The following is a 24,770-nucleotide window of genomic DNA, read 5'->3' on the forward strand; positions in this document are numbered from 1 at the left end:
TAGCATAAAGTTTGTCTTTCACGTAGTGAGCAAGCTGCAAAGCCCTACTTTTCTGAGGACAAGCAGGCATCAAGTCTCTGCTTTTTTTTTTTTCATTTTGGGCTAGCTGTTCTTAAGCACAGCCAGCACACTGCAGCTTTGCCTTTCTGCTATATTGTGTTGTGTGGTTTCTGTGCACTCTTTTTTTCTATGCATTATTTTGGTTAACCCCAGGCGTGATTCGCGACTTCATTGCTGTGTATATGTCACTTCTTCCTTCTTCTTCAGCATTGTGCGCTGTGTTTTTGCCATAGATCTTTACTTACCCACGGGTCCGGTGTGTCATACTTCACCAGCTTCTCGGCTTCTGCCAACTCTAGCGATGTGTGCGTTGTCTGTGTTCTCTCTGTATTTGTTACAATATTTGTTACAATTTATTTGTAAGGCGAGATGCATTTGTTGTCTACCTTTGTCATGTTGTGCTTTTTATATTCTCAGACTCTACCTTGCCTTTGAATAAAACATTGCGGATACTCTGTCTCTTTGACTGATATATACATTGATCACTTGTTCCAAAAGAACAAGTGATCAACAAGTGAACAAAAGAACAAGAACAAGCGCGATGAACAAAATCGTAGTGAATTATCACTACCTGCATCTCTCTTTATTATAACTTAATCGAAATAAAAAAAAATTAAAATAAAAATAAATATTCAAAATTTGCGCCAGTGAAACCGAAACAGGAAGCGCACGCCACTTGCTCTCACCAACCACCAGGTGTGCTAGGGTCGATTGGGCCGCTGGGGTCTACGGGAGTGTCCACTCTTCACCTTTCTTTATTTCTCTATGGCTTCACTTTGGCGCAATAATTTCCACTCCAGCGATTTTTTTTAATCCGACTTGATAGCCACGCTGGAGCACGTGGGTTCTGCCAGTCTGCAGAATAGACCTCTTCTTGTTTGCAAACAGCGTGACGTCACTGTCCCGCTGACCATCCCCTCCCTTGGAGCAGGTGCTGGTTAGAATTACAAGCTGAACGGTTCTTCCACGCGCGATCTCCGACGCCAGCGTAGCTCTCACTGACTGGTTCGTCCTCCGCGAACTCCTGACGCCGTGCAGCTCTCGCCGTGTGGTGCCCCGTCCTCGGACGTCTTCAACCGGCTCCCAACCTTCCTATCTTCTTTTTCTGTCGCTTGCCTGTCTTATTTCTTTATCTCACTTTATCTTTCCAATATTGTTTTACATACCCCATCCTCCCATTCCCTACAAGGCGCTGAGCCGTGCTCTGCAAGGGCTGCAGAAAATAGTGTCTTCTTCCTTTTCCGAGCAACCACAAGTTCAAGAAAGTTTCGTTGGCGGGATCATTCTGCACGGCAGCGCTGCGTGTGTATGCATTCCCTCGACAGATATTTCTGTGGTTTGCTATTCTCGAAAATCTCAGCTTTCAAAGGGAGGCGTATTGCTGCATACGGTGCGCAATTCTGTTAGGTTAACATGCAGAAATTTGCGCGTCGCAGATGGCAGCTATACACATACTAGATTAAATGTTGCCACAGTCACAATAACTTTAAGCTTTCAAAAAGGAAAGAAAACTAGCCCCAAACACCGCGCTACTGTACCACGCTCAGCCACCGGCGGGCTGTTTTGCCAACCACTGCCTTCATGTGCACCGGTGACGTCACGCTGTGAAGTACCCCGGTATAGGTCAATTCTGTTCCCCGACGCCATCGCGCGATTGCTGAGAGAGTGTAAGAGCGAGAGTCCACAGCCACTTACCCAGTCATTTACACGGGCCAGAACGCTTTAGCGCGTTCTGACAGTGCTAGGGTCAGCTGTTGCACACGCGCAGTAAGCGGTGTTTACGCACACCTGACTGAACTCGGTCATGAGCTACTTCGCATCTACAACTGAGCCGCTTTAAGACTGAAGCAATAGATTCAATGTAATGTCATGCGAAGAATTGCTAACAGCCAACTCCTTTAGCAAACACGGACACCGCTGCGAAAGTAGTGACCTTCGTGCTGGCTATGGCTTTAACGCAAACATGGCAGTAGATGAGATAAGCTCGCGAGAACAGGCGACGACACCCTGTCGGTCTAAGTACGGAGCTAGAGAAAGGCAGCCTCACTCCTGTTAAAAACGCGAAGAGGGGACATACCGTCAGGAGACCCTGACGTTGACGAAGGCATCATTCAGCGTGTCAAGACTGAACTTTCTGTATGAGTCAACTTATACCTGGAAAATGAACCTACAACATGTAGGAGTACGCGCACCGCCCCATCGGGTGGTCCGTCCTCTCCCAATATTTCGTCCCGTCGAACACGCGACGCGGCCGCGGCACATCCACAAAGATTCGGGCGATGCAGCTAACCTCACGTTTTTTGTTGTTGTTGTTGTTTTTTAAAGCGTAACCATACGCCTAGCAAGCGTCAACTAAAAAAAAAATTCAACTGACGTGCAGATTGTCAAAGCTGCGTACCACCCTCGCCAGCTCGGGCTAACTGTCTTACTTGTTGACTGATGACCGAGCACTCCGTCAAGAGGTTCCCCCGCTGCTCCTCGGAGTGTGGTCCGCGATGAATCGAAGGTCGATCCTTGTACAGCGATGCCGACGGTCGGTGCACGCGCACAACGGAAAACTAGTCCACGGCAGACATGACTTGTTATTTGTGGGCACACGCTTCCCTGGCTCAGCTTCAGAGCCATTGGCGTTAGACTCGTTCCAAGGCTTGGAAACACTTGCCGAGCATCGCACGGCGGGCGAGTCAGGCAGAAGAAACTTGGGAGCAGATATAAATGTCCTTGGCGAGGCGGTAACTGTCTCTTGCACATATCGAACAGTTGGCCGTCTCACCTCGCAACCTAAGCAGATGGATGCTGTGGTACAACGTGTCAGCAGGCTTGCTTGGCACGGAAGTTCATCGAAACACTTCACCCGTATTCGAGGTCCATAGGTTGAAGCTCTTAAACAGTCCGTGAATAAGTCGCATGGAAATACGTACGTACGCACATACTGTAGTCAAGCACAGCCATTCTCACTGCAACAGCAACAACGCCGGGCTCTGCAGTTTGCACACGTATAGCAACGTCGAGATAAAAACGTGGAAATGGCAGGCGCATCTGGATCACCAAGGCGTGCGTGCGATGGTGTTTAGCGCATGCGTTGATGCGAACGGCCAATCTTTTCTCGCTTGCCCATTGGTCGGTTTTGTCACACGTCACTGCCTCGCTCGCAGCCACAATGCAGTCTTATCGCCGTGATCAGCGCTACTCGTGATGCGCAAAATAAGATTAAAAGAACAGCCGTATCATCAGCCCTTAGCTGAACTTGAAACGTTTTAGACGGCCTCTTCTTTTGTTATGTGACAGCAACTGCGTAGCTCGCGCTGTCACCTTCGTTTTACAAAATTTAAACGCGCGTTCACGAAAACGTCGCAACAAAGCAACATCGGCGGAAAATAGGGCCGGTATTTCTAACAAAGCACTTCTCTGGGGTTGCACGCGTCGAAACCAAGATATGATTGCGAGTCACGCCGTAGTTGAAGGCTCCGGGTATTTCAACTATTTGTCGTACTTTTAACGTGCGCTGGCATGACACAGTGCACAATTGCAAATGCCCCGGCAGAGATCAAACCCGCGACTTCCCCATCCACAGAGTAGCACCATATCCCTCGTCTTCACAGTGGCCAAATGGACCTTAACTCTTCTTCAGTACTTCATGTGCAAGTCTCTTTCTCATATATTGGAGAGATTAGGTTCATTGATATGTGGGGATTAACTTCCCGAAACCACCATAGAGACGCCATAGTAGAGGGCCCCGGAAATTTCGACCACCTGGGGTTCTTTATGGTGCACCGAAATCTGAGCACACGGGTCTACAGCATTTTCGCCTCCATCTAAAATGCAGCCGCCGCAGCCGGCATTCAATCCCGCGACATGCGGGTCAGCAGCCGAGTGCCTTATCCACTAGACCACCGCGGCAGGGTGTGCTGCAAGACTGCAGACCCGTGAGCCTCCCGCCGTGGTTGCTTGGCAGGTACGGCGTCGCGCCCCAGCGTCTCAATGTGGGGCTCGATTTTCGACCATCGCGGCCACATTTGGAAAGGAGGGGGGGGTAAAAATTAACTAGTGGCGTAGGCAGAAAGAAGTTTTTTTTTTGGGGGGGGGGGGGGGGGTTTGGGGGGCACACATTTAACTGTAATTTTTTTCTGTATGCCACGGTGAAAGAACGTTTGGGGAGAGGGGGGAGATGCCATCTCGCGGCTGCGCCACTCACAAGAACACCCGTGTACTTATATTTGGGTGCACACTAAAGAAGCTCAGGAGCGCAAAATTAAGCTGGAGTCCCTTATTATGGTTTCAGATAAGTTAAACCTCAGATTTACATGACATTAAACAAATAGGTGTGCGAGATGCTGCAGAGAATGACGTCGTTCTTACTCGTTAGTTATGTACGAGTTATCATTTTGTGGCAAAGATAGCGAAAGCAGGCAAGTGCAATTGGTATTCCTTTGTTGTTTCTTTTTGATGGGGGGGGGGGTATCAAAAGATAATACTGAACGTGTGTGTGTGTGTGTGTGTGTGTGTGTGTGTGTGTGTGTGTGTGTGTGTGTGTGTGTGTGTGTGTGTGTGTGTGTGTGTGTGTGTGTGTGTGTGTGTGCATGTGCGTGTGCGCGTGCGTGCGTGTGTTTATTTATAAGCACAGTTGAAAATGTCCGGTGTAGGGTTTGTGTGCGCTCAGTAAACACGCATGACTGCTCATCTGTAACAGCGAAAGCACCCCATTTAGGCCCCTCTTCTGCCTTTCCACAACACAATGTCAAACAAGATACTGTTGACCGTACCAGTTTTATTTCATTATTGGAAATATCCAAAATTGTGTAAAGAAATGACTTGATGCTGTCAAATTACACAGTTGGGACAGCCACTAGTGTGTAAAAAATACCTAAGGCCATTCCTGGCAGGCTAAGGATGCCTCACTCAGATATAAAAAAAAAGGAAAAGAAACATATATACCCAAAAGCATCAAGGCTTGTATCACACGTGAAGAGTGCATCCTACGAACAACAGCAAATGGGGAGTCATTCACTTTTGCAGATGACTCCTTGGTACCAACCCAAGTGGACTGCAACAAATACTAAGGATGAACCCAAACAAAATCGACCACAGATTTCAATTATCGGATACAGCAGGTAAATGCAAAATGCTTCCGATGAATAACAGCGCGAAAAAAATACGGACACGTACAACTTTCAGATATAACATATTTTCACGTTAGATGCCTTCATACCAAAGTTCAAAATATAAACGGCCTTGAACAAAGCACAAAATAAAAAGTGCGGTCACCCATATAGGTAATACGAATGTGACTAACTGGTCAATATGTTCTCTCGACGCCATAACACCACAAAATAAAAAATGGACCAGGAAGAAGACTATGATGCAGCAGTTGGGTTTTGCTCCTTTGTGATATACACTCAAAGCTCGATATAACGAATCTGGATATAGAGAAATATAGGTGATAACGAATTAAAGTAATCATCTTCCAATACATATGGTATTACAAATATATACCTTCATAAAGAATTTTTGGATATAACGAGCTTACTTTTGTGGGAGATGCACCTTTGCTATAATGGAGTTTGAGTGTACAAGCCTACCCATGGCTGCATTTGCAAGATCATGTGTATTGGACTGTGAAGTGGCGCTCTTTGACAAGTAATGAGAAAGTTCTGTGCACCCAGAATAGGAACAACAGCGGTAAACTGCTAATGTCAGCTCGGCTGCACCGTTCTGAACTGCTAGTACAAACCACTACGTTAAAGCGGGCAACTGAGAACACACAATGCGAGACACAATGGCTACGTTTAAACAAAAAGCCACATTCAGAAGAAACAATGTGCTTTATCAATGCCAGCCGTACTACGCAACAGCACTAACGTGCCATTTTACAATTCACACAAAACTCAAAAGACATACCACTTCGCCAGAAAGTGCGCAATGCTCGCAATGTGCAAACGCTATTGTGGCACATAAGTTTTCAAATATAGTATCAAATGGACAATACAAAATACAAATAACAGCCTCGCTAGCAAGAATTGTCAGAGTACTACACGCGATTGCTAACTATTGACTAAACACGTCATTACCACTAGCTGAAGTAACACAGCACATACGGTTTGCCATCAAAACAACGGCCTGGTATTTCGAGCACGAGACACGTACACCTTTAAAGATGGGGAAATTACGATTACATTTACGCCAATATACTTAGATGATAATATTCTACGTCAAAACATGTGATGTTCCCTTAATCACAACGAAAACGAAAAGCAATCATCAACATGAGCAAATTCATTTTGAGTAACAAAATAAGAGATCCGTTAACTAAACAATAAATGCAAGTCTTCACACCGTATCCTGCTTTCGCCCGCAACTGTAAGCTCAAGAATGGCAGTACTGTACTGAAGCAAGTGAATACTGGACATGTAGCGTGTTACAAGAAATACTTTCCTGGTCTGTTATCTCACATTTCTGCATGACAAATTAATAACGGCACCATATGTTTCTGAAAGATCAGAGCGCATCATGATTGCTTTTAACGAACTCCTCAGGCAAAGCATCAGCAGTTGCAAGGCTCTTTTCCTAAAAAAATTGCAGTGAAAAACACATCACACACCTCTGAAAGGGTAAGGATGAAGGAGCTAGGCTTTTCCCAAATGCTCTTAAAATGCTACGTAGCTTCAGTTGGGCAGAGTGATTGGCTGTACCCAACGGTATGAGCGAGGCACTCAAAAGGCTCCCAAAAAACCCTCCATCACCTGGGCTGAAAGCAAGTAGTGGTGTATAAAACAAAGTCAGAGTTAAATGTCACGTTCATTTCGTAGTGCCTTAATGGCACACCCGTACAGTTAAAGAACAAAAAAATGCACATGTGTTGCTGAAGTCACCCTGGAAGAGTTAAGAAGACCGGAAAGCCAAAAAGCACGACAACAGTGACAGCAAATTCCAATAGGACTGCAAGGTCAAGCACCATACGTCTGCAATTGACACGCTCCAAACGCCTACTGGCGCAACGTCCCGAGAAATTCGACGAATGGACTCTCTCGCGCAGAAACATTAAGGCAAGCAGAGACGAGTCACCCATTATGAGATATATACATACAAAAAATAGGCACTGCCTCTCTTCAATGATTTGCGACGAAGAAGGCGAGATTCGACGTCAGCATCACAGAACCGTCTGTCACACATCAAAAGCCTTGTGCAGCACTATTTCATTGCACGTGTGATTGAAGGCAGGAAGCTGTACTGGGCCCCTTTGGAGCAGAGGACAGGTTTTCTGTCCCCCGATTAGGTCGTCCCTTTTGTCACAAGTACTCGAGTGCTTCGGTGCCAAAGTACCGATCTCCGAAATTTCCTGCGAAAAAAAAGAGAAAAGAAAAGATATACAAAAAGTTCAGACCAATTCCTTAAGTTTTCGTCACAGACCGACATGTTCCAACAGCCTTTTGTATGCACAAAGGAACGGAAATCAAAATAAACTCTAGGACAGCAAAAGAAACGAACAACACAAGCACTGTCTCAACTGAAAATTTTATTGGATATTGAATATAAATGGAGGTTTAAAAAAATTCAATACCACTTTGAAAAAGCCAAATCACACACACTGAGTACAATCACTGCAAAGCTGTCAGCGACAGCTAACCAGTATACAGTTGAGCCTTCTGAAAGCGATATACTCAAGTGCCACAAAAGTTTTATTGTTATAACCGATAGCTGCTCTAAACCAGTAGCACAAAGAAAGCCACATAGGAAACAGCAGGCTGTTGTAAATAACTATAATATCGGATGGGACATGCTAACAGACATCAGTGACGAGGATGACGAAGCCGTCGATTTTTTGGACATGATTGAAAATTCAGATGCTTTACGGGGACCGCCACAGGCCCCATAGCACCAAGGTATGGTGTCTTATGTTTCGAATGCTTGAAGTCATCGTCGTCTGAATTGCATGCTTTAGCAAAGCCACTGTGCCGCTCCCGTGCAGTAGCGGATTCAAAGGTCAAGTTTGCCGCAATGCCATTGCACTATCATACCGTCCAAGTTCAAGAATTCTGAATCCGGGAGATTTCCACAACAATGGGGGAGGGGGGATGAATTATTTGCCCTTTTTTTTTCGACGCCGAAAAAAACCCAAAGACAAGCAATGAACATCGCGAAAAACAACAAGGGGCGGGGGTTTCAATCACAAGCGCCAACATCAGCGTTGCAGTCTTATAGTGGCTTAGAGTGGCCGAACACACGAGGGTAGGGTTTCCCACTAAGGTTAAAGAAGGATCAACACAACTAACAGAATCTATTTCCGTCAAAACAAGTCGCATATGTCTTCCTGGGACACACGTGAACGGACGGGATGGCGCAGCTCCGTCCAAAGCTTCGAGTACGCTGCTTTCGGCCTTCGTTCGACGGTTTCCGTACTAAAGTTCGTATCACCCGTCGCCATTAGAAAATGTGTTCGGAGTATTGGAATTGAGGCCCAATGGACATGGTGGAATTTGGCCGCAGATTTTCACAAATTCGTATTTGCCGCGATTTCGCAATACCAAGATTCCACTGTACGTTTAGATGAACGCCTCTTAAGCTCATTTATAATAGAATGGGGTAGGTTCAAAAAGCCTGGAGCGGATTGAGCTGCTTTTTTGCCAATGCGGCCAGACACGCACAGAAATTTCGATTTCCGGGATATTTTCATGCCTACGATACAAAGGGAAAAAACAGTCGAAACCCGGGAGTCTCCTCCCGGCCAATCCGGGAGACTTGGCAGGTATGCGCTATGCAGTGAAGCATACCACAACACTGTAGAGGCACTGCGGTGTGCTGTAGTTGTGGGTGGGGGTTAGAGCACTCCACACGGACAGATTTTTCCGGCCTGAGCCGGGCCCGACCCGGTGTTTTTAAATGCGGCCCATATCCAGCACCGAGAAGCTTGGGCCCGGCCCGACCTGGCCCGGTCCGTTTCAACCAATTGTGCCAGGAGCATAAACAGGGCACTGTTCGATATTCAGTAACTGTGATGATACTTGCTGTAAACAAGATATTTTCTAGACTGTCTTGAGAACTTCTTTGAGGGTCCTGAAGCTAACTGGTATATTCTGTCTGCTTTTGGGTAATTACGTCCGTAATGCTTCTGGGAAATAATTGCGGTGTAATTAAATATATTCAGTCTGTACCATGTACGCAGTGATAACCATAAAATCTTGTGTTTTTAATTTCAAAAAATTAGAAAAAAATGGCAGACATTTATAATTTGAGTCTACATAAATTACATGAAAGCCAGGTTCGTCGAGTAAATGTGACAAGTCTCCTGAAAGTGCCATTTATTATGCCATGCAATTAAAAAAGCACACTTTAGATAATTCTGAGAGGACTTCCACGGGGCGGAAACTCCTTATACCTCCCATGTATTCGCTCCCGGCAACGACAGAGCCACTTTTACCACTGGCGGTTGCCGGGCATCCTACTAGAAATAAATCATGAACAGAAAATTTCTTTCATGACTTCACTGTTGATGTCCTCAAATAGAGGGAGAGGATGCAAAATTGAGAGGGGAGGGTTGCCGCAGAAGCCATACTTTCCCACTTCACATATATGTGCATTGCGCTCGTGCTTTTTCTCAGGTCCACTGGCCGCTTGGCCAATGTAGCCATACAATTTTGTTAATCTTTTTTTAAATTTTGTTCATGTTTTCTGAAGAGGCAAAAGTTAAGCTTACTGATTTCCGAGAAAAACGAAACAAGTCCGGGCCAAATAAAATGAAGTTTTTATTGCACCTTTGTATAAAGAAAACAGACACAGTATGAAAGTGTCGATGTATAAAAGCAGCCTTTATTTACAACTGACATACGGGCGTATTGAGCAAACGTGAACCCAGAATACCTGAACGAATGAGAAAACTACGTATCAACAATCACGAGTATACGACACGTCACATTTGACTCAGTTCACATCTGTTACGGCGGCACATACCGTATAAACGCGTGTAAGGGCCGCACTTTTTTTTCAGGAAATGAGGGCTAATTTTCAGGTTGCGGCCCATACACGGAACTTTTTTTGTGGTGAACTAAAAACAACGTACCAGTTAGTGAACGAAGAGCGTTTATTGCAGTATGCCGCGTGTGCGCTTAATCGTCGTCACTCGACGAGTCCTCTAACTCGGAGTCGGAGATAGTGTGTTGCGGAGCACCATCATTCCACAAACAGTCATCTTCGGTGCCATCCAGGCTGTTGGATATCCCAGTGACCTTAAAACTTCGGGACACAATGTCCGTCGACACCGAGCTCCACGCCGACAATATCCAACCGAGAACAGTAGCAAGCGGTGCCCTCTTCAGCCGTCCGGTCGGCGTGTGCTCATGGTTGCCGGTTGCCATCCATTCCGTGTAGAGTCTTCGGAATTCAACTTTGAATGGTCGATTCACGCTCACATCCAATGGTTGCAACATTCCTGTGAGGCCGCCTGGAATCACGGCCATGTCTGTGCCGACACGGCGCAGCTGCTCCTTCACCTTATCGGTAAGGTGGCCGCGGAAACTATCCAATACTAAAAGTGAATGTTTGGCCAACAAAGCTCCCGGTCTGTTCTGCCAAACACTTTTCACCCAGTCTAGCACCAAATCATCGTTCATCCATCCCTTCTCTTGGGCTCTAACTATGAAGCCCTTGGGGAAAACTTCGTTGGGAATTCTTTTCCTTTTCAAAACAACGTACGGGGGTAGCTTCCACCCGTCCGCGGTCACACAAAGCATCACGGTGCAGCGTTGGCGCTCAGCGCCGGTGGTCCGCACGGCGACACTCTTCTTGCCTTTTACTTCGACTGTGTAGTTCTCGGAGAGTCAAACCACACAGGAGTTTGATCAACGTTCGCTATTTGCGACAACAAATAACTGTGCTGATGGCGCAGGCCGATGACATGCTTGTGAAAACTAAGCACCTTGTCGGTATAGTCTTCTGGCAGCCGCTGGCACAGCGTGGTCCTTCGCCGAAAAGAGAGTCCCTTTCTTTTCATAAACCTTCGCACCCAGCCAGCACTAGCCTTGAAATCCCCGGCCGGTATATTTTTCGCACGTGCCAAGGCTAGTGCCTTCATGCGCAGCATGTCTGTAGTGAGCGCAAAACCATCGTTCCGCACCTCAGTCACATAGCGGAGCAACTCCTCTTCCAAATCGGGATACTTGCACTGTTTTCCTCGGAAAGCGCGCTTTTTGATATTGGTGTTCTGCAAGGCTTTCTTCTGGGCGCACCAACGTCGAACACACTTCTCGTCAACGTCGAATTTTCTGCCGGCGGCCCGTTTCCCGTGCTCGAGGGCAAACTCGATCACCTTCAACTTATAGCCAGCTGTATAGCTATTCAGCTGCTTGCCCATCGTGCGAAAACGTAAACGTCCCGCAGAAAACTAGCTGGAGTCCCAGAGTCATTCAACGGTGCGCAAAACTCGAGCACATGGCAGGCTGAACAGCACAATGACCAAACAACGCACAAATACCAAAGTTGGTGATACTAATGCCGATATGGATAGCGCGTTTGTATAGAAGTGTCAGAAGTTAAATATAAAATCCTGCTTTAACCTTTAGTTGGCGGGTGTATGAACACTACTGAAAAAATTAAAAATTTTTAGCCAACTTCATGAACATATTAGCATGAAGAAAACCAACAAATTATTCTAATGATGTACTATATGGTGATGATGAGAATTGCGTTCCCTGACGCCATCTACTGACAATGCCTAGTACCTCACACACGCGCGCGCATTTTGAATACGCATGGGTCAAGGAAAGTGCGGATGCCACCCTTACACACAACTTTTTTTTTTTTTTTTTGAATATGTGCTTCTTAAAAACGGGATGCGGCCCTTACACGGGTGCGGCCCTTACACGCGTGTATACGGTAGTTTCCTTGCAACTATGCAGCTTGCGAAACTGTGCAACGCAAGCAGGTTGGTTGTCAGCAGACACCAAGGAAATTTATCTTTCCTTGGTGTCTGTGCATGCAACTGTATACAATAAATTTTGTACAGGAGTAGGGGCTCATGTTTCCAGCTTTAAGGTGTCTTATACTCATCTGTTCATATGAAAAAGACGGCAGAAGTTGGGGGAAGAAGTTTGAAGGAATGCAAAATTCCTGAACCCCGGTTGCCGCAGGAGCCGTCGCACATTTATTCAGTAAAAGGTGCCAATGCACCCGTGCCTATACACCCCCGCTTCCCTGTTTCAAGGTGTACAGTATCAAATCGAAATCATAATCATGAGTTTCCTTATATAAAGCTCTAACTCCCCCCCCCCCCCCCCCCCCCCCCTGGGAGTGCTTCCACGTTTTTGAGCGCCATGAAAAAACTTGCACTTCGACATAGAGGACACTTACGAATTTCTGTCAGAAGACGAAAAACACAGTGTTTGTAAAGATAAGCAAACACTTGTTCTATATGATGGACATTCAAGTTAAATCCTTCACATTTTTCGGAAATTACCAAGTGCTAAGTATTTGCAACTGCCTTGCTAGCACAAAAAAATGGCAACATTTCCATCGATTGGAGCGTCTGTCATAAAAGCCACTTTGCATCTCGCAGTTGAAGTGCATCAACAACAACTCTCGAGTTATTCATCACTCACTAGTCGCATTGAAGAGTCTACAATGCACACAGGCGGAGAAAGGCTTTGCGAGCATGCGAGTGTATCTGCATACTCAAAATTTTTTCCTAGTTATCAGTGCGCACATGTTATATACACCATTATGACATTAGCAGTGCACCGTTGCCATTGCAGCAGTAGCACCTGCCAAATCTTTCCTTAAGGTGGGCAAACAGTAGTAAAAAAATATATTACAAGCACGTTTCTTCAAAAAACGTGTAGCATACTGACGGAGCCAAATGTCAGACGCCACGAATTTTCTCAAAAAACGTGTAGCATACCGACGGACCCAAATGTCAGACGCCACGTATTTCCCGATCAACAATCACGAGTATACGACACGTCATATTTGACTCAGTTCACATTTGTTACGACGGCACATAGTTTCCTTGCAACTATGCAGCTTGCGAAACTGTGCAACGCAAGCAGGTTGGTCGTCTGCAGATACCAAGGAAATTTATCTTTCCTTGGTGTCTGTGCAGGCTCGAGTCGGGCGCGGGCCTATGTCAGGCTCTAATATGGGCCTGACACAGGCCTGCGCCCAACTCAAGCCTGAAGCTTATAGGCCTGAGCCCGGGCCAGGCCCGATCTAACAATGTCGCACCCGGCCAGCGGGCCGCCCAGGGCCCATGCAGTGCTCTAGCGGAGGTTCAGGAGCTTTAATTTCTCTTTTTTTTTTCAAGAATTTCACATTATTACCTCTCAGCACAAACACCCGAAAGCCAGAGGTTATAACCGATAATACAGCATGTGGGAATTGCTGTAAGCAAGTTATTTTACGACAGAAAATATACTTAGGTTGATGGTGCAGCAGCTTCCCATTGTTTTAAAAGATATATTGTTAAACTCGATATTGTCACGTTACAACGTAACAGTAACCTGTAGATAATGGCACACAAGGACGTCAAACTGATTCGAACAACGGCAATACTTTATCGTTTTTCTCTGCACGCACATCTTCGTCCTCTTCTGAACAGCGACACATACAAGCCTGCCAGCATCTATGGAAATAATACTTTCAGAACTTGTACTAGTGGCATTTCCCCCCTTCCCAAAGGACATCGTCCCCATGTCACAACATAATTACCATATGAAAAGAAAAGACATACGATAAGCAATACACAAGTGGGTGTTCACAATCACTGTAAGTCTACTCAAGGAAGTTTGACGAATAGTCAGCGTTGGTAAAATGGTTTCATCCTCGAAACATAGACGACGTGTGGCTGTTGTGAAAGGCGGGATTTACGAGCCATGTCCTCGTCAAGAACCTCGTAGTTTACTTCGCTGAGACAGCGGAGAACTCTACAGGGACCAAAATAGCCGCGTAACAACTTTTCCGACCGACCCCGTTGTCGAATGGGAGTCCACAACCACACTCGTTCTCCGGGTTGGTAAGAGACATCGCGACGACGAGCGTTGTACCGCAGCGAGTCGATGCATTGTTGCTTGTGGATTCGTTCGACTGCAAGCTTATGAGCTGTGTCTGCCAGTCTGATAAATTCGTTCGTCTTGACACTAATCTGCCGTCTGTCTGGTAGAAGCATGGCATCCAGCATTGTAGTGACCTGCCTGCCGTGAAGCAACCGGAATGGTGTGAATCCAGTTGTTTCTTGCACAGCGGTGTTGTAAGCGAACGTGACGTAATGGAGGATGTCATCCCAGTTTTTGTGGTCTTGGTCAACATACATGGATAGCATGTCGGCGATCGTCTTGTTTAGTCGCTCTGTAAGGCCATTGCTTTGTGGGTGGTATGCAGTAGTTTTTCGATGTACTGTGCCGCTAAGCTGCATGACGTCTTGTATCATCCGGGCGGTAAAAGCTGTGCCACGATCAATTATTACAACTGCTGGTGCTCCATGTCGGAGGACGATGTTCTTCATAAAAAAGTGGGCAGTCTCAATGGCGGTGCCACGTTGTAATGCCTTCGTTTCGCAGTAGCGTGTCATGTAATCAGTAGCGACTACAATCCAGCGGTTGCCATCACGAGACTTGGGAAAAGGTCCGAGTAGATCCATGCCAATTTGTTGGAACGGTTGTGTCGGAGGAGTGACGGGCTTCAAAAAGCCGGCTGGGCGCTGATGTGGTGCTTTACGGCGCTGGCACTTGTGACACGTCTTCACGTAATGCTTCACGTCTCGATTGAGCTTAGGCCAGTAATAGTGTTGGCGAATCCGGGCCAAGGTACGTGTGAATCCTAAGTGGCCTGAGGAAGGCGCATCGTGACAGGCGAACAAAACATCGGCTCGTAACGCTGGCGGGACGACGAGCAGGTACTCAGTCACGTAAGGGTCGAAGTTTCTTTTATAGGGGATATTTCTGCGAACGCAGAACGATGATGGCAAGCGGGCGAATGCTGGTGGTGGATGCGGCGTACGGCCTTCGAGATATTCGATGAATCGCCAAAGCTCTGAATCGTTCTGCTGTTCAGCCAAGTCGGATACACTAACGGCGCAGAGAAAACGGCCGTCGAGATCGTGATCACCTGACGCTGTCTTAAGAAGAGCTCGGGAGAGGCAGTCCGCCTCAGTATGCTTCCGGCCAGACTTGTACACGACTGTCAAATCGAACTCCTGAAGGCATAAGCTCCACCTGGCCAGACGTCCGAAAGGGTCTTTAAGGTTGCCAACCAGCAGAGGGCATGATGATCGGTAACAACTCTGAACGGGCAACCATACAGGTACGGTCTGAATTTAGCTATTGCCCAGACAACAGCTAGGCACTCCTTTTCAGTGGTTGTGTAATTCGCTTCCGCAGATGATAAAATCCGGCTCACATAAGCAATAGGGCGTTCGACGACGCCTTGCCACTGGACGAGGACTGCACCAAGGCCGATGTTACTGGCGTCTGTGTGTAGTTCTGTGTCGGCATATTCGTCATAGTGTCCGAGTAAGGGCTCAGACTGGAGACGCTGCTGGAGCTCGGAGAAAGCGCATGTTTGCTCAGGGCCCCACACGACATCTTCTTTTGTCAGACGAGTGAGGGGTTCAGCAATGTTTGCGAAATTTTGCACAAAGCGTTTGTAGTATTATGCGCAGAGGCCTAAAAATCGACGCACATCACGTTTGTTGGCAGGTGGTGGAAAATCTGCGACAGCCAATGTTTTGTCTGGGTCTGGCCGAATACCATCAGAGCTAACAAGGTGGCTGAGGAACCTTAACTCGTTGTAACCAAAATGACATTTTTCTGGTTTCAGTGATAGGCCTGCCGTGCGAATTGCAGCAAACACAGATCTAAGTCGCTGCAAGTGCTGCTCAAACGTTTGGGAGAAGACAACGACGTCGTCTAAGTAAACAAGGCATGCTTCCCACTTGAGACCGGAGAGCACTGTATCCATCATCCTCTGGAACGTCGCAGGGGCAGAACACAGACCGAAGGGCAGCACCTTGAATTCGTACAGACCATCAAGCGTTATGAATGCTGTTTTCTCTCGATCGCGTTCATCAACTTCGATCTGCCAGTAGCCACTGCGTAAATCCATAGAGGAAAAGTACCGGGCGCGTCGGAGGCGGTCTAGTGAGTCGTTGATGTGCGGAAGCGGATAAACGTCTTTCTTTGCGACTTTGTTGAGTTTGCGGTAATCGACGCAAAATCGGAGAGTGCCGTCCTTCTTTTTTACTAGTACGACGGGGGATGACCATGGACTGTTCGAGGGTTGGATTACGCCATCTTCGAGCATCTGCCTCACTTGAGAACGTATTGCCTCTTGTTCCTTTTGTGATACTCTGTAGGCGTGCTGGCGTATGGGTCGCTCAGCATGGTCAGTGACAATGCGGTGCTTTACGGTTGGTGTTTGTTTTATCTTAAATGTAGACGCGAAACAGTCGCTAAACATGTGGAGGATACAGCGGATTTGCTCTTTCTGCGCACATGACAGCTTCGGATTGACATCGACTGTATCGGCTACCGCGGTGTCACTTTCAACGGCTGCAGAAATTGGGGCTATCGTCGTACACGCTTCATCATCAATGGCTTCGAAATGAGCGATAGTTGTTCGCTTGGCCAAATGTTGGTATGCTCCACTAAAATTGGTGACCAACAACTCAGTCATCCCACGTTTAAATTGAATTATGCCGCGGGCAACGCAGATTTGCTAAGACAAGAGCACTGAAAGGTTGGCTTCAGCGATACCACTACCGTCATGGTCTATGTCACCCTGTACAGTAACGAACATACTGGTGCGTGGCGGAAGTGTGACGGTGTCATCGACAATGCGAAGCGCAGACTTCTGCGGATCGGTATCTCTAGGCTTCGGGCCATAGTCGTCAGCAAACGTTACGAGGCTGTCTCGAAGATTTATAACAGCGCCGTGCTCGCGAAGGAAATCCATGCCAAGGATAACTTTCCAGGAGCATTCAAGAATCACAACGAAAGAAGCGACGAACGTCGACTCACAGATTTGCAGCCTTGCGGTGCATCTCCCGATTGTTGTCAAGAGATGACCACCTGCTGTCCAAAGGTTTGGTCCATGCCCCCAAGGAGTCGTGACTTTCCTGAGTTCAGCCACAAGTTCAGCGCTGATAACCGAGTAGTCGGCGCCGGTGTCGACCAGAGCAGTCACTGTACGGTTGTCGACAAGGACGGCAATGTCAGCAGAAACGGGTTCGTCCCCGATGTGAGGTGTCAACTGAAAGGAATCGTCGAAGGTCGGCGGATGGGTCGGAGGAGGCTGTTTTGACGATAGCTTAACCCCCGGAGGCCGCTGATTCTAGTTTCCCCGGCGTGGACTTGGGGACCTAGCAGATCGTCCCGCAACAACATTGGCAAAAGTAGAGTATTGATTCGCGGGCAAAGAGCGTTGAGGAGACGGAGAGCGTGATTGGCATCGCTGAAGATTCGGAGACGGTAGACTTGCTAAGTATTCTGCGATGGCGCGGGGTCGTTCCCTGTCCCTGGGCCGACGAGCGTGTGGCCGAAATCCAGGTAGGCCCATCTGTCTGTACGAGCCCTCCCGGTACAAGTGATCTGGCTCAACACAGTGGTAGCATAATGGCCAATTGTCGGAAGCGCGCCACACGCTAGATTTCTGCAAATTAGGTCGCGGATTCTCATAGTGTGGCGGGCCCGAGAAGTACTGCAGCATTTGCAGACAAGTCGGTCATTGGTTTTCATAGTGTGGCAGGCCCGAAAAGTGCTGCGGCGTCTGCAGGCTAGTCGGTCGGGGGAAATAGCTGGCTGCCGGTGCAGGAGTGCGTACAGCTTCTGCGTACGTTAGCAGAGGAGCTTCGGTTGGAGGTGGCACTAATGGTCGTACCAGCTGCCGCATTTCTTCACAGACGACGTCTGTCAGAGCAGCCACTTGAGGCTGTGAAGGCACTGCGTGAAGCTTTTGCAGCTCGTCGCGTACAATGCTACGGACTAGCATTGTACGCGACGATGTCACGAATGCTCCCGATGTCACGAATGCTCCCGATGTCACACCCGATGTCACGAATGCTCGTGACATCGGGTGTTACCAAGGGTGCTGACAGACATGCAAGGTTGTCGGACCGCTCATACTGCGAAGACCGCTGTCTTAGCATTCGCTCCATTGTCGTCGCACCACGGAGGAATTCTGCGACAGTAGCTGGTGGGTTTCGTACAAGTCTTGCAAACAGCTGCTCCTTGACACCCCGCATCAGAATGCGTACCTTTTTGTCTTCCGTCATTGCAGAATCCGCTCGACGGAACAGATGAGACATCTCAACGAACATGGCCACGCTTTCATTGGGTTTTGATTGCGAGAATTGAGGAGACGTTCGGCTTGTTCTTTCCGGTCGGCGCTACCATACGTGTTCCGAAGCTGTGTGCAACACACCGGCCAGGTTGTCAGGGCAGCCTCGTGGTTCTCGAACCAAATACGCGACGAATCCTCCAGGTGGAAATAGACATACCGCAGTTTCCGGTGCTCGTCCCACTCGTTGGCGACGGCGACTCAATCGTATTGGTCCAGCCAGTATTCAACGTCTTCGTAGGGCTCCCCATGGAAGGGCTTTGGCGTTCGAGAGGCTGGTAGCCATGGAGCTGGCGGAGTCACGGTCTGTTCAGTCTGGCTTGCAGTTGTCGCATAAGCCATGGTTCTGGAGCGTTCCGGAAGAGGGCTGAATTGGGGTGGTAGGCCTAGTTGCCGCCGACTGCGTCGAAGGTTGGCTGTTTCTACCAAGGCGTCGATGTTGGGGCTGAGAACTTTCTCGTGGTAACAGTGCATAGACTATTACCCAGCGCCTCCACCATTTGTCACGTTACAACGTAACTGTAACCTGTAGATAATGGCACACAAGGATGTCAAACTGATTCGAACAACGGCAATACGACTATCGTTTTTCTCTGCACGCGTATCTTCGTCCTCTTCTGAACAGCGGCACATAGAAGCCTGCCCGCATCTATGAAAATAATACTTTCAGAACTTGTACTGGTGGCAATATCGTTTAGAGTGCGTTCAACTGCATAACCAAATTCACCATTACGTAGGGTTAGTGATCCTTGGCTAATACATGCTTCCATTTATCCTAATGAGAAAAGCTTCAGTTGACAGATTATTTGGTTACTGCTTTCATGCAATAAGTGGTTCGGATAAAATCAGCTTTCGTGCTGTTCTGTTCCTTTTTCTGTCGCTGTGTTTGCAGTGGTTTCCTTCTCACTGTGAACCAAATGCAACTAGCCCTATTTAACACATGGATTTCCACGCACATATGCAGATAAATAGACTTCTCATACATGATCACTACCAATACCTACCAACAATCATTACTCCTTGCTCCAGCAAACATTACAATTACTCCAACCAACAATCATTACCAACCTAACAATTATTACTTCTTGCGGCTGTATATACATGCCTTGACAGTAGTCACTTCGGTTGCATAGCAAACAAAATCAGATATAAAATGGGCAAAAATGTGGGATGAATTGCCCATACAGTCAAGCCCCTTCATAAGAGACACTGCGATAACGAACACAAGTATGCCTACATTTGTGTAAGAGGCACTGGTGTGCCTACATAGAAATAGGGGTTGATAAGAAAATGCATACATGGTATCCTGCTTCTAAGGGACACCTTGCATAAAAGACAACAGTTGCCCCTCAGTGTGTGCCTCTCATAAACAGGTTCAGCTTTATCTGTAGATAGCTTTGCTTAGAGCAGCATGGTATTGGCATGGTCAGAAGACATGTGGTGGTCTGCTAAGAAATTCTTGGCGTCATTGACTACACTCCACCGTTTTTCCTGCTTGTTTCCTCCACACACCCTGCTAAACACTTTCTGTACACATTAAACAAAGCATAAGTTCACCAGAGCACGCCCAAATTACGAATATTTTATAGTAAGTACTATTTCATTCCTTCATTCATTTGGAAGACTTTGCACCACACAATAACTTTTGGGAAAAGTGATAACTCGACTACGTTTTCACAATTGCATGAATCTACCTAAAATTAGTACAGGGTACTACATTTACACAGCTGTATAAGCCAGCATTTTTTTACTATATTTGAGATATGAAATATATTGTGACATCAGTTATTTTCACCTCAATCAATGCATTTTCAACAAAAGGTAACAAAAAGATGAAGATAAAAACAAGTACCATTTACGGTGAGGATAGCAGGATACGAGCAACAATACCTACAACTTGATCAGACCCACCACATATTTTTTTATATTGCACATCCACAAACATACACGCATATACCACTTTCAAAAAAAAATTATGGCTAATCTTCTCAAAAGGAACCATGATAGGATGCGCAAAGCAGCAGTGGCGTGCACGCGGTTGACCTGGCTGAAACGAGCATCGACACAGGTGCTGGAAGAACGATTTGAAGCAAAACTCAATGTAGCCTTTACTCGAGCGAATGTTTCTTTGAAACGCGAAGACTCGGGAGGTGCATTAGGTTTCTTGTAAGTTTCATCGCAGATAAACAAGCCGAAAGAGTGTTTCCACTCAACGTGCTGTCGAGGGTTGCGGGCGGTGGAGAGGGTAAAGAGAGAGAGAAGTGTGTTACGGGTGGGCAGAGGAACAACACCGCCTATGTGTGTTGGGAGGAGTCGGCAGCTGCTGGGGTTGAGGGAGAGAGTGATGTGAACACACAGCTGCGATTTGACCTACTTGGCATCGTTCCAACAATGGTGGCGGGGGGGAACGCGGTGCGGCACGTTGTCATGGAGACATGGATGGACAGCGTTACACAGGCTAGTCAAACAGCTGCTTCGCATCTAATATATGTAGAAAGAGTCGTTGAACTGACTATTAAATTGCTTTAACGATAGAAAGCGTCAAATCCAGTTCGCCAAACTCTCAATGCTTACGTTTTAGTGCAGCCGAAAACAGCCCAAAGGAAAAAAGCACCAACTCACCGATGCCCGGCTCAATGTAGAACTTCTCCGTAACCACAGGGTCAACGGCTGTGGTGATTATGCGAACCTTGGGAAACGCGTAGGCGACCGAGTGAACACCAGACTCGGCCATGAGAAGAGACACGAGCATGATGTTCTCTTCGGGCACGTCATGGTCAAGCAGCACCCGCACAGCCATGATGGATGCCGCTCCAGTCGCCACTGTGGCGTCCATTAGTAGGATGGTGTAGTCCTGTATGTAACAGCACGATATAAATAAAGTACTCTACTTCTTTTGGCCCTGAGTCATCTTTCTACCTTCCAAGTTTTATAATATTACCTAAATAATGAACCCAACTGCCTCATCACTCATTAAATGCAAACTTTCTCGCTATATGCAAGGCAAAAGTTGCAGTGTCGATCCCCACAGTCGCCAAGTTGTCCTTCCATCCTATTTTAATCTCTATTTATCTCATAATTGCTCCACTTATATTAACTATAAATAAAGCCGCTAAGCTCTAGTCGACTTTGTTATTTATTGACTTTGTACAGTTGCATAGTTCGTAACGACTCCTACCTCCCAGATAAGCTATTCAGCACGACATCCGAGTTTCATAGCCACTGTGATGAGCACTGCTCCATGACACTGACCACAGACCAATATGTACTTACATGAAATGGCAAGGCTATAAAACTCACAATACTTATAAAAAATGGCCTAAACAAGAATGCTAGCATCATGCGACTTTTAAAAGAAAATCAGCTCCACTAACACACACACTTAAAAAACAAAACACCAACATGCACGACCTCAAACCCAGAGGAATAGTTCAGCTTGCTATGGTGGGCTATAGCGCGACCGCGTACCTTTATGTCTTTGGGCAAGCGTAGATAGTAGAGCTCAGGCTCTCCCGTGCTCTGATTGGTCTGGATGAGAATCTTTCCCAGCCGGACATCCTTGAGGACGTCGCACAGAGCCTGCTCCATAGTCTCGCCCGCACGAAGGATGGACACACCGCAGATCTTCCCGGCCGCACTGCGCTTTCCATTGTAGCTGATGCCCTGCATCGAAGAGACAGCGTGAACAGCAGTGAGGGTAGAAAGAGTCCAGCCTGGCAGCACTGGTCATCTGGTGTACACTAGGCGCCTTCCTCTGGATATGCTGAATTACATAATCTGCTTCGCATCAGATTGCTCAGACAAGGTAGACAATCAGGTCTTATATGTTATTTCTGTCTGGCGAGATTGGCTGCTATAAAAAAACCCAGAATGGTGCAGCATAGACTACTTATAATGTAAACTGCCAGAGTCACAAATATTCGCACTGTAAGCTGTACATGAACAAACATGACCAATGGGCAGTCGCGTCATTCTGACTATTGAGGACATGCAGATTTGCGAGTAAATTTGCAAATGCTGAAAGGTTAACGTACATGGACAACAATTGTTAACATAACAGAGAGAGAGAAAAAAAAAGAAAGATTGCCATAGTGGAAGGCCACCGACAAATTTTTGGACCTCCTTCAAGTGAAACTGCGGACTTTGCCACCGTTCCACACAGCACAGAAAGTGTGTCGAACAGCCATTAAAATTCCAGAGCCTTCCGATTGTTCAGGTTGAGGGCACAATGTCAAAAACAGTTCCCACTACGAATCACCCCTCTAGTGCGACAGATGCATGCCCCCCCATTTAAGCTGAAAAAACGTGCCGTTGATCCAGCACCCACTCTCGCCACTTTCATAACCTGCCACTACTGATCAGGCTGCTATCGCTAGCTAGGCCTAGGATGCAGGCTGCAAGATGGCATGTTGTTGCCGGAAGCTTGCCCGAGACATAACGAATATTGGGCATAAAACATACTCCCAAAGTAGACAGTGGGCAGCACGCGTGAAACAGTTTCGGTTCACAGTCGGGAGAACAGCCGTGCATTATCTTAAAGAAGTCTTCCAAGCTTGCAACTCCACCTGCCGGTGGCAACGGTAACAACTTGTTTGCGTCCTAAAACATTGTTTCTTATATGATATCTGCACTCTGCGACGTCGCAACTTATCCCGACAGAGAACCGAAGAGGGAAACAGCAATATTGCGCACTTGATGCAAGCAGCGGAGCCGGTTCAGAGCAAGGCGCAAGCGCTACAAGCAGCGGAGCAAAGGAAGCAAAGGCTTCTCCACTGACTCAGCAATTGCTCCCCCACCTCCCACAACATGCCTGCGTTAAAGCACACTTTATAACTCTACCCTTACAATGAATACCGGATATCACAAACTAATTTTTGGTCCCAAAGTTGCTTTATTGTAACGAGATGTGGCTTTACGCAAAATGAGCTCGGCTACTCACTTGAGGAGTCTCCACGGTGGCATCCCGAAAGGGCAACTGGGCCACAGTGTACTCCATGAGGAGGCGCATGAGTCGTTTGGAGTAGAAGATGAACTCGTCACGCTGCGTGGCCCGGTTGCGGATGAAAGTGTGGATGCCACGCAGCTGAGGCGTTTGTGGCAGTAGGTGCAGCGAGGCCGGCAAAGGCTGGTCGGTGTGCGATTCGGCCATCTTGGAGCGTAGTTTCAAGCCCCGCTGCAGAGAAAAGACAAAAAATAGTAAAAAAATGACCTCCCGTCAACCATCGACCCTTAAGCTCCCAAGATAAAATCGAAATACACAAATATTGGTTGGATGACAACTTCACAATGGGCAAAACAAGGCAACACAGTAGAACGCTACGCACCAAAGCAAATGACAAGATAATAAAAGATGCTAGCTGTTACACATTCAATGTTATAAAAGATGTGTGGTTAAATTTTATACAGTTAAACCCCTTTCAGGAGGCATGCTCTTATAAGCAAGGTACCTCGTATGCATCTTTTTATCAACCCTTACTTCAATGCAGGCACACCGGTGTCTCTTATATGCATCTGGCTCTTATATCAGTCTCTCCTATAAAGGGGTTCGACTGTACTTCAATAAACAATTACATACAATATACAGTATACAGTCGAGCTCACTTATAACGAACCTGAGCGTGACGCGGCATCCGTTCGCTGTATCCCGAAGTTCGTAGTAAATGAAACCCAGCTTTTAAAAAAAGTTGCGAGTGAGAACTTTTTTGCCCCAAAAAGTCCGTGATGCATGTCTTTCGAAGAGCAGAAGCGATAAGGGCGGTCTCGAGTTCATTTAAAACAGCACTGTGCTTGTTCACCGAGGCCCGTGGCAAAAGCTGCATGAGGCACTGGCTCCAAAGTTTGGTCGTTCTCGCAATCTGATTCCTCCAAATGGCTCTCGCCACATACTTCATTAACAATGCCCCAATCCATGCACAGTTCCGAAGTGTCGGCATCTTCATCGGCCGTAATTAAACCATCGCAACAGATGTCCCACCCACTCTTCCAGGTCGGAATCGACAACGCGCTGCCACAAATCACCGCCGCAGTTCGGAAGCTTCAGGCTCGGCATCATGCCCGACGTCGACGAAGTCGGCCCCGCGAAAAGTTTCGCGCACATGTAGTCGTCACCACCGCCCACGAAATATTCACCATTTCCACAGCTGAATACCGGGACGCCCGCAGCGGCAAGTTGGCTGCCAGGTGGTCAACAGCTATGAGCAAGCGCTCCGCAACGTGGCACTTAACGCGCGGATTACGCTCAAGCCAAGCGGTTACACTTACGACGTTTTGTTGAGCGGCAGGAAAAAGCGTGCTAGTCCTCCCGTCGGCCATCACGACCACACACGCATACCAAGAGCGAGCAAGACGCACACGCGTGACACACATGCCAGAATGCGTGGAGTTTCCAGTCATAA

General features: G+C 47.2%; 1 protein-coding gene across 1 annotated transcript in view; it reads right to left on the reverse strand.

Moving 5' to 3' along the window:
• Positions 1-4,808: 4,808 nt before the first annotated feature.
• Positions 4,809-24,770, reverse strand: part of LOC142761677 (uridine-cytidine kinase-like 1) — a gene marked incomplete at its 5' end in the record, with an annotated part of 33,798 nt that continues 13,836 nt past the window's right edge. The window contains 4 exon segments of the mRNA XM_075885906.1: positions 4,809-7,396; positions 20,998-21,229; positions 21,844-22,038; positions 23,315-23,548. Coding sequence (XP_075742021.1) covers positions 7,347-7,396; positions 20,998-21,229; positions 21,844-22,038; positions 23,315-23,548 — 711 coding nt within the window.

This window comes from Rhipicephalus microplus, unplaced genomic scaffold (genome assembly GCF_043290135.1).
Source record: "Rhipicephalus microplus isolate Deutch F79 unplaced genomic scaffold, USDA_Rmic scaffold_449, whole genome shotgun sequence".
Classification (NCBI taxonomy): Eukaryota; Metazoa; Arthropoda; class Arachnida; order Ixodida; family Ixodidae; genus Rhipicephalus; species Rhipicephalus microplus.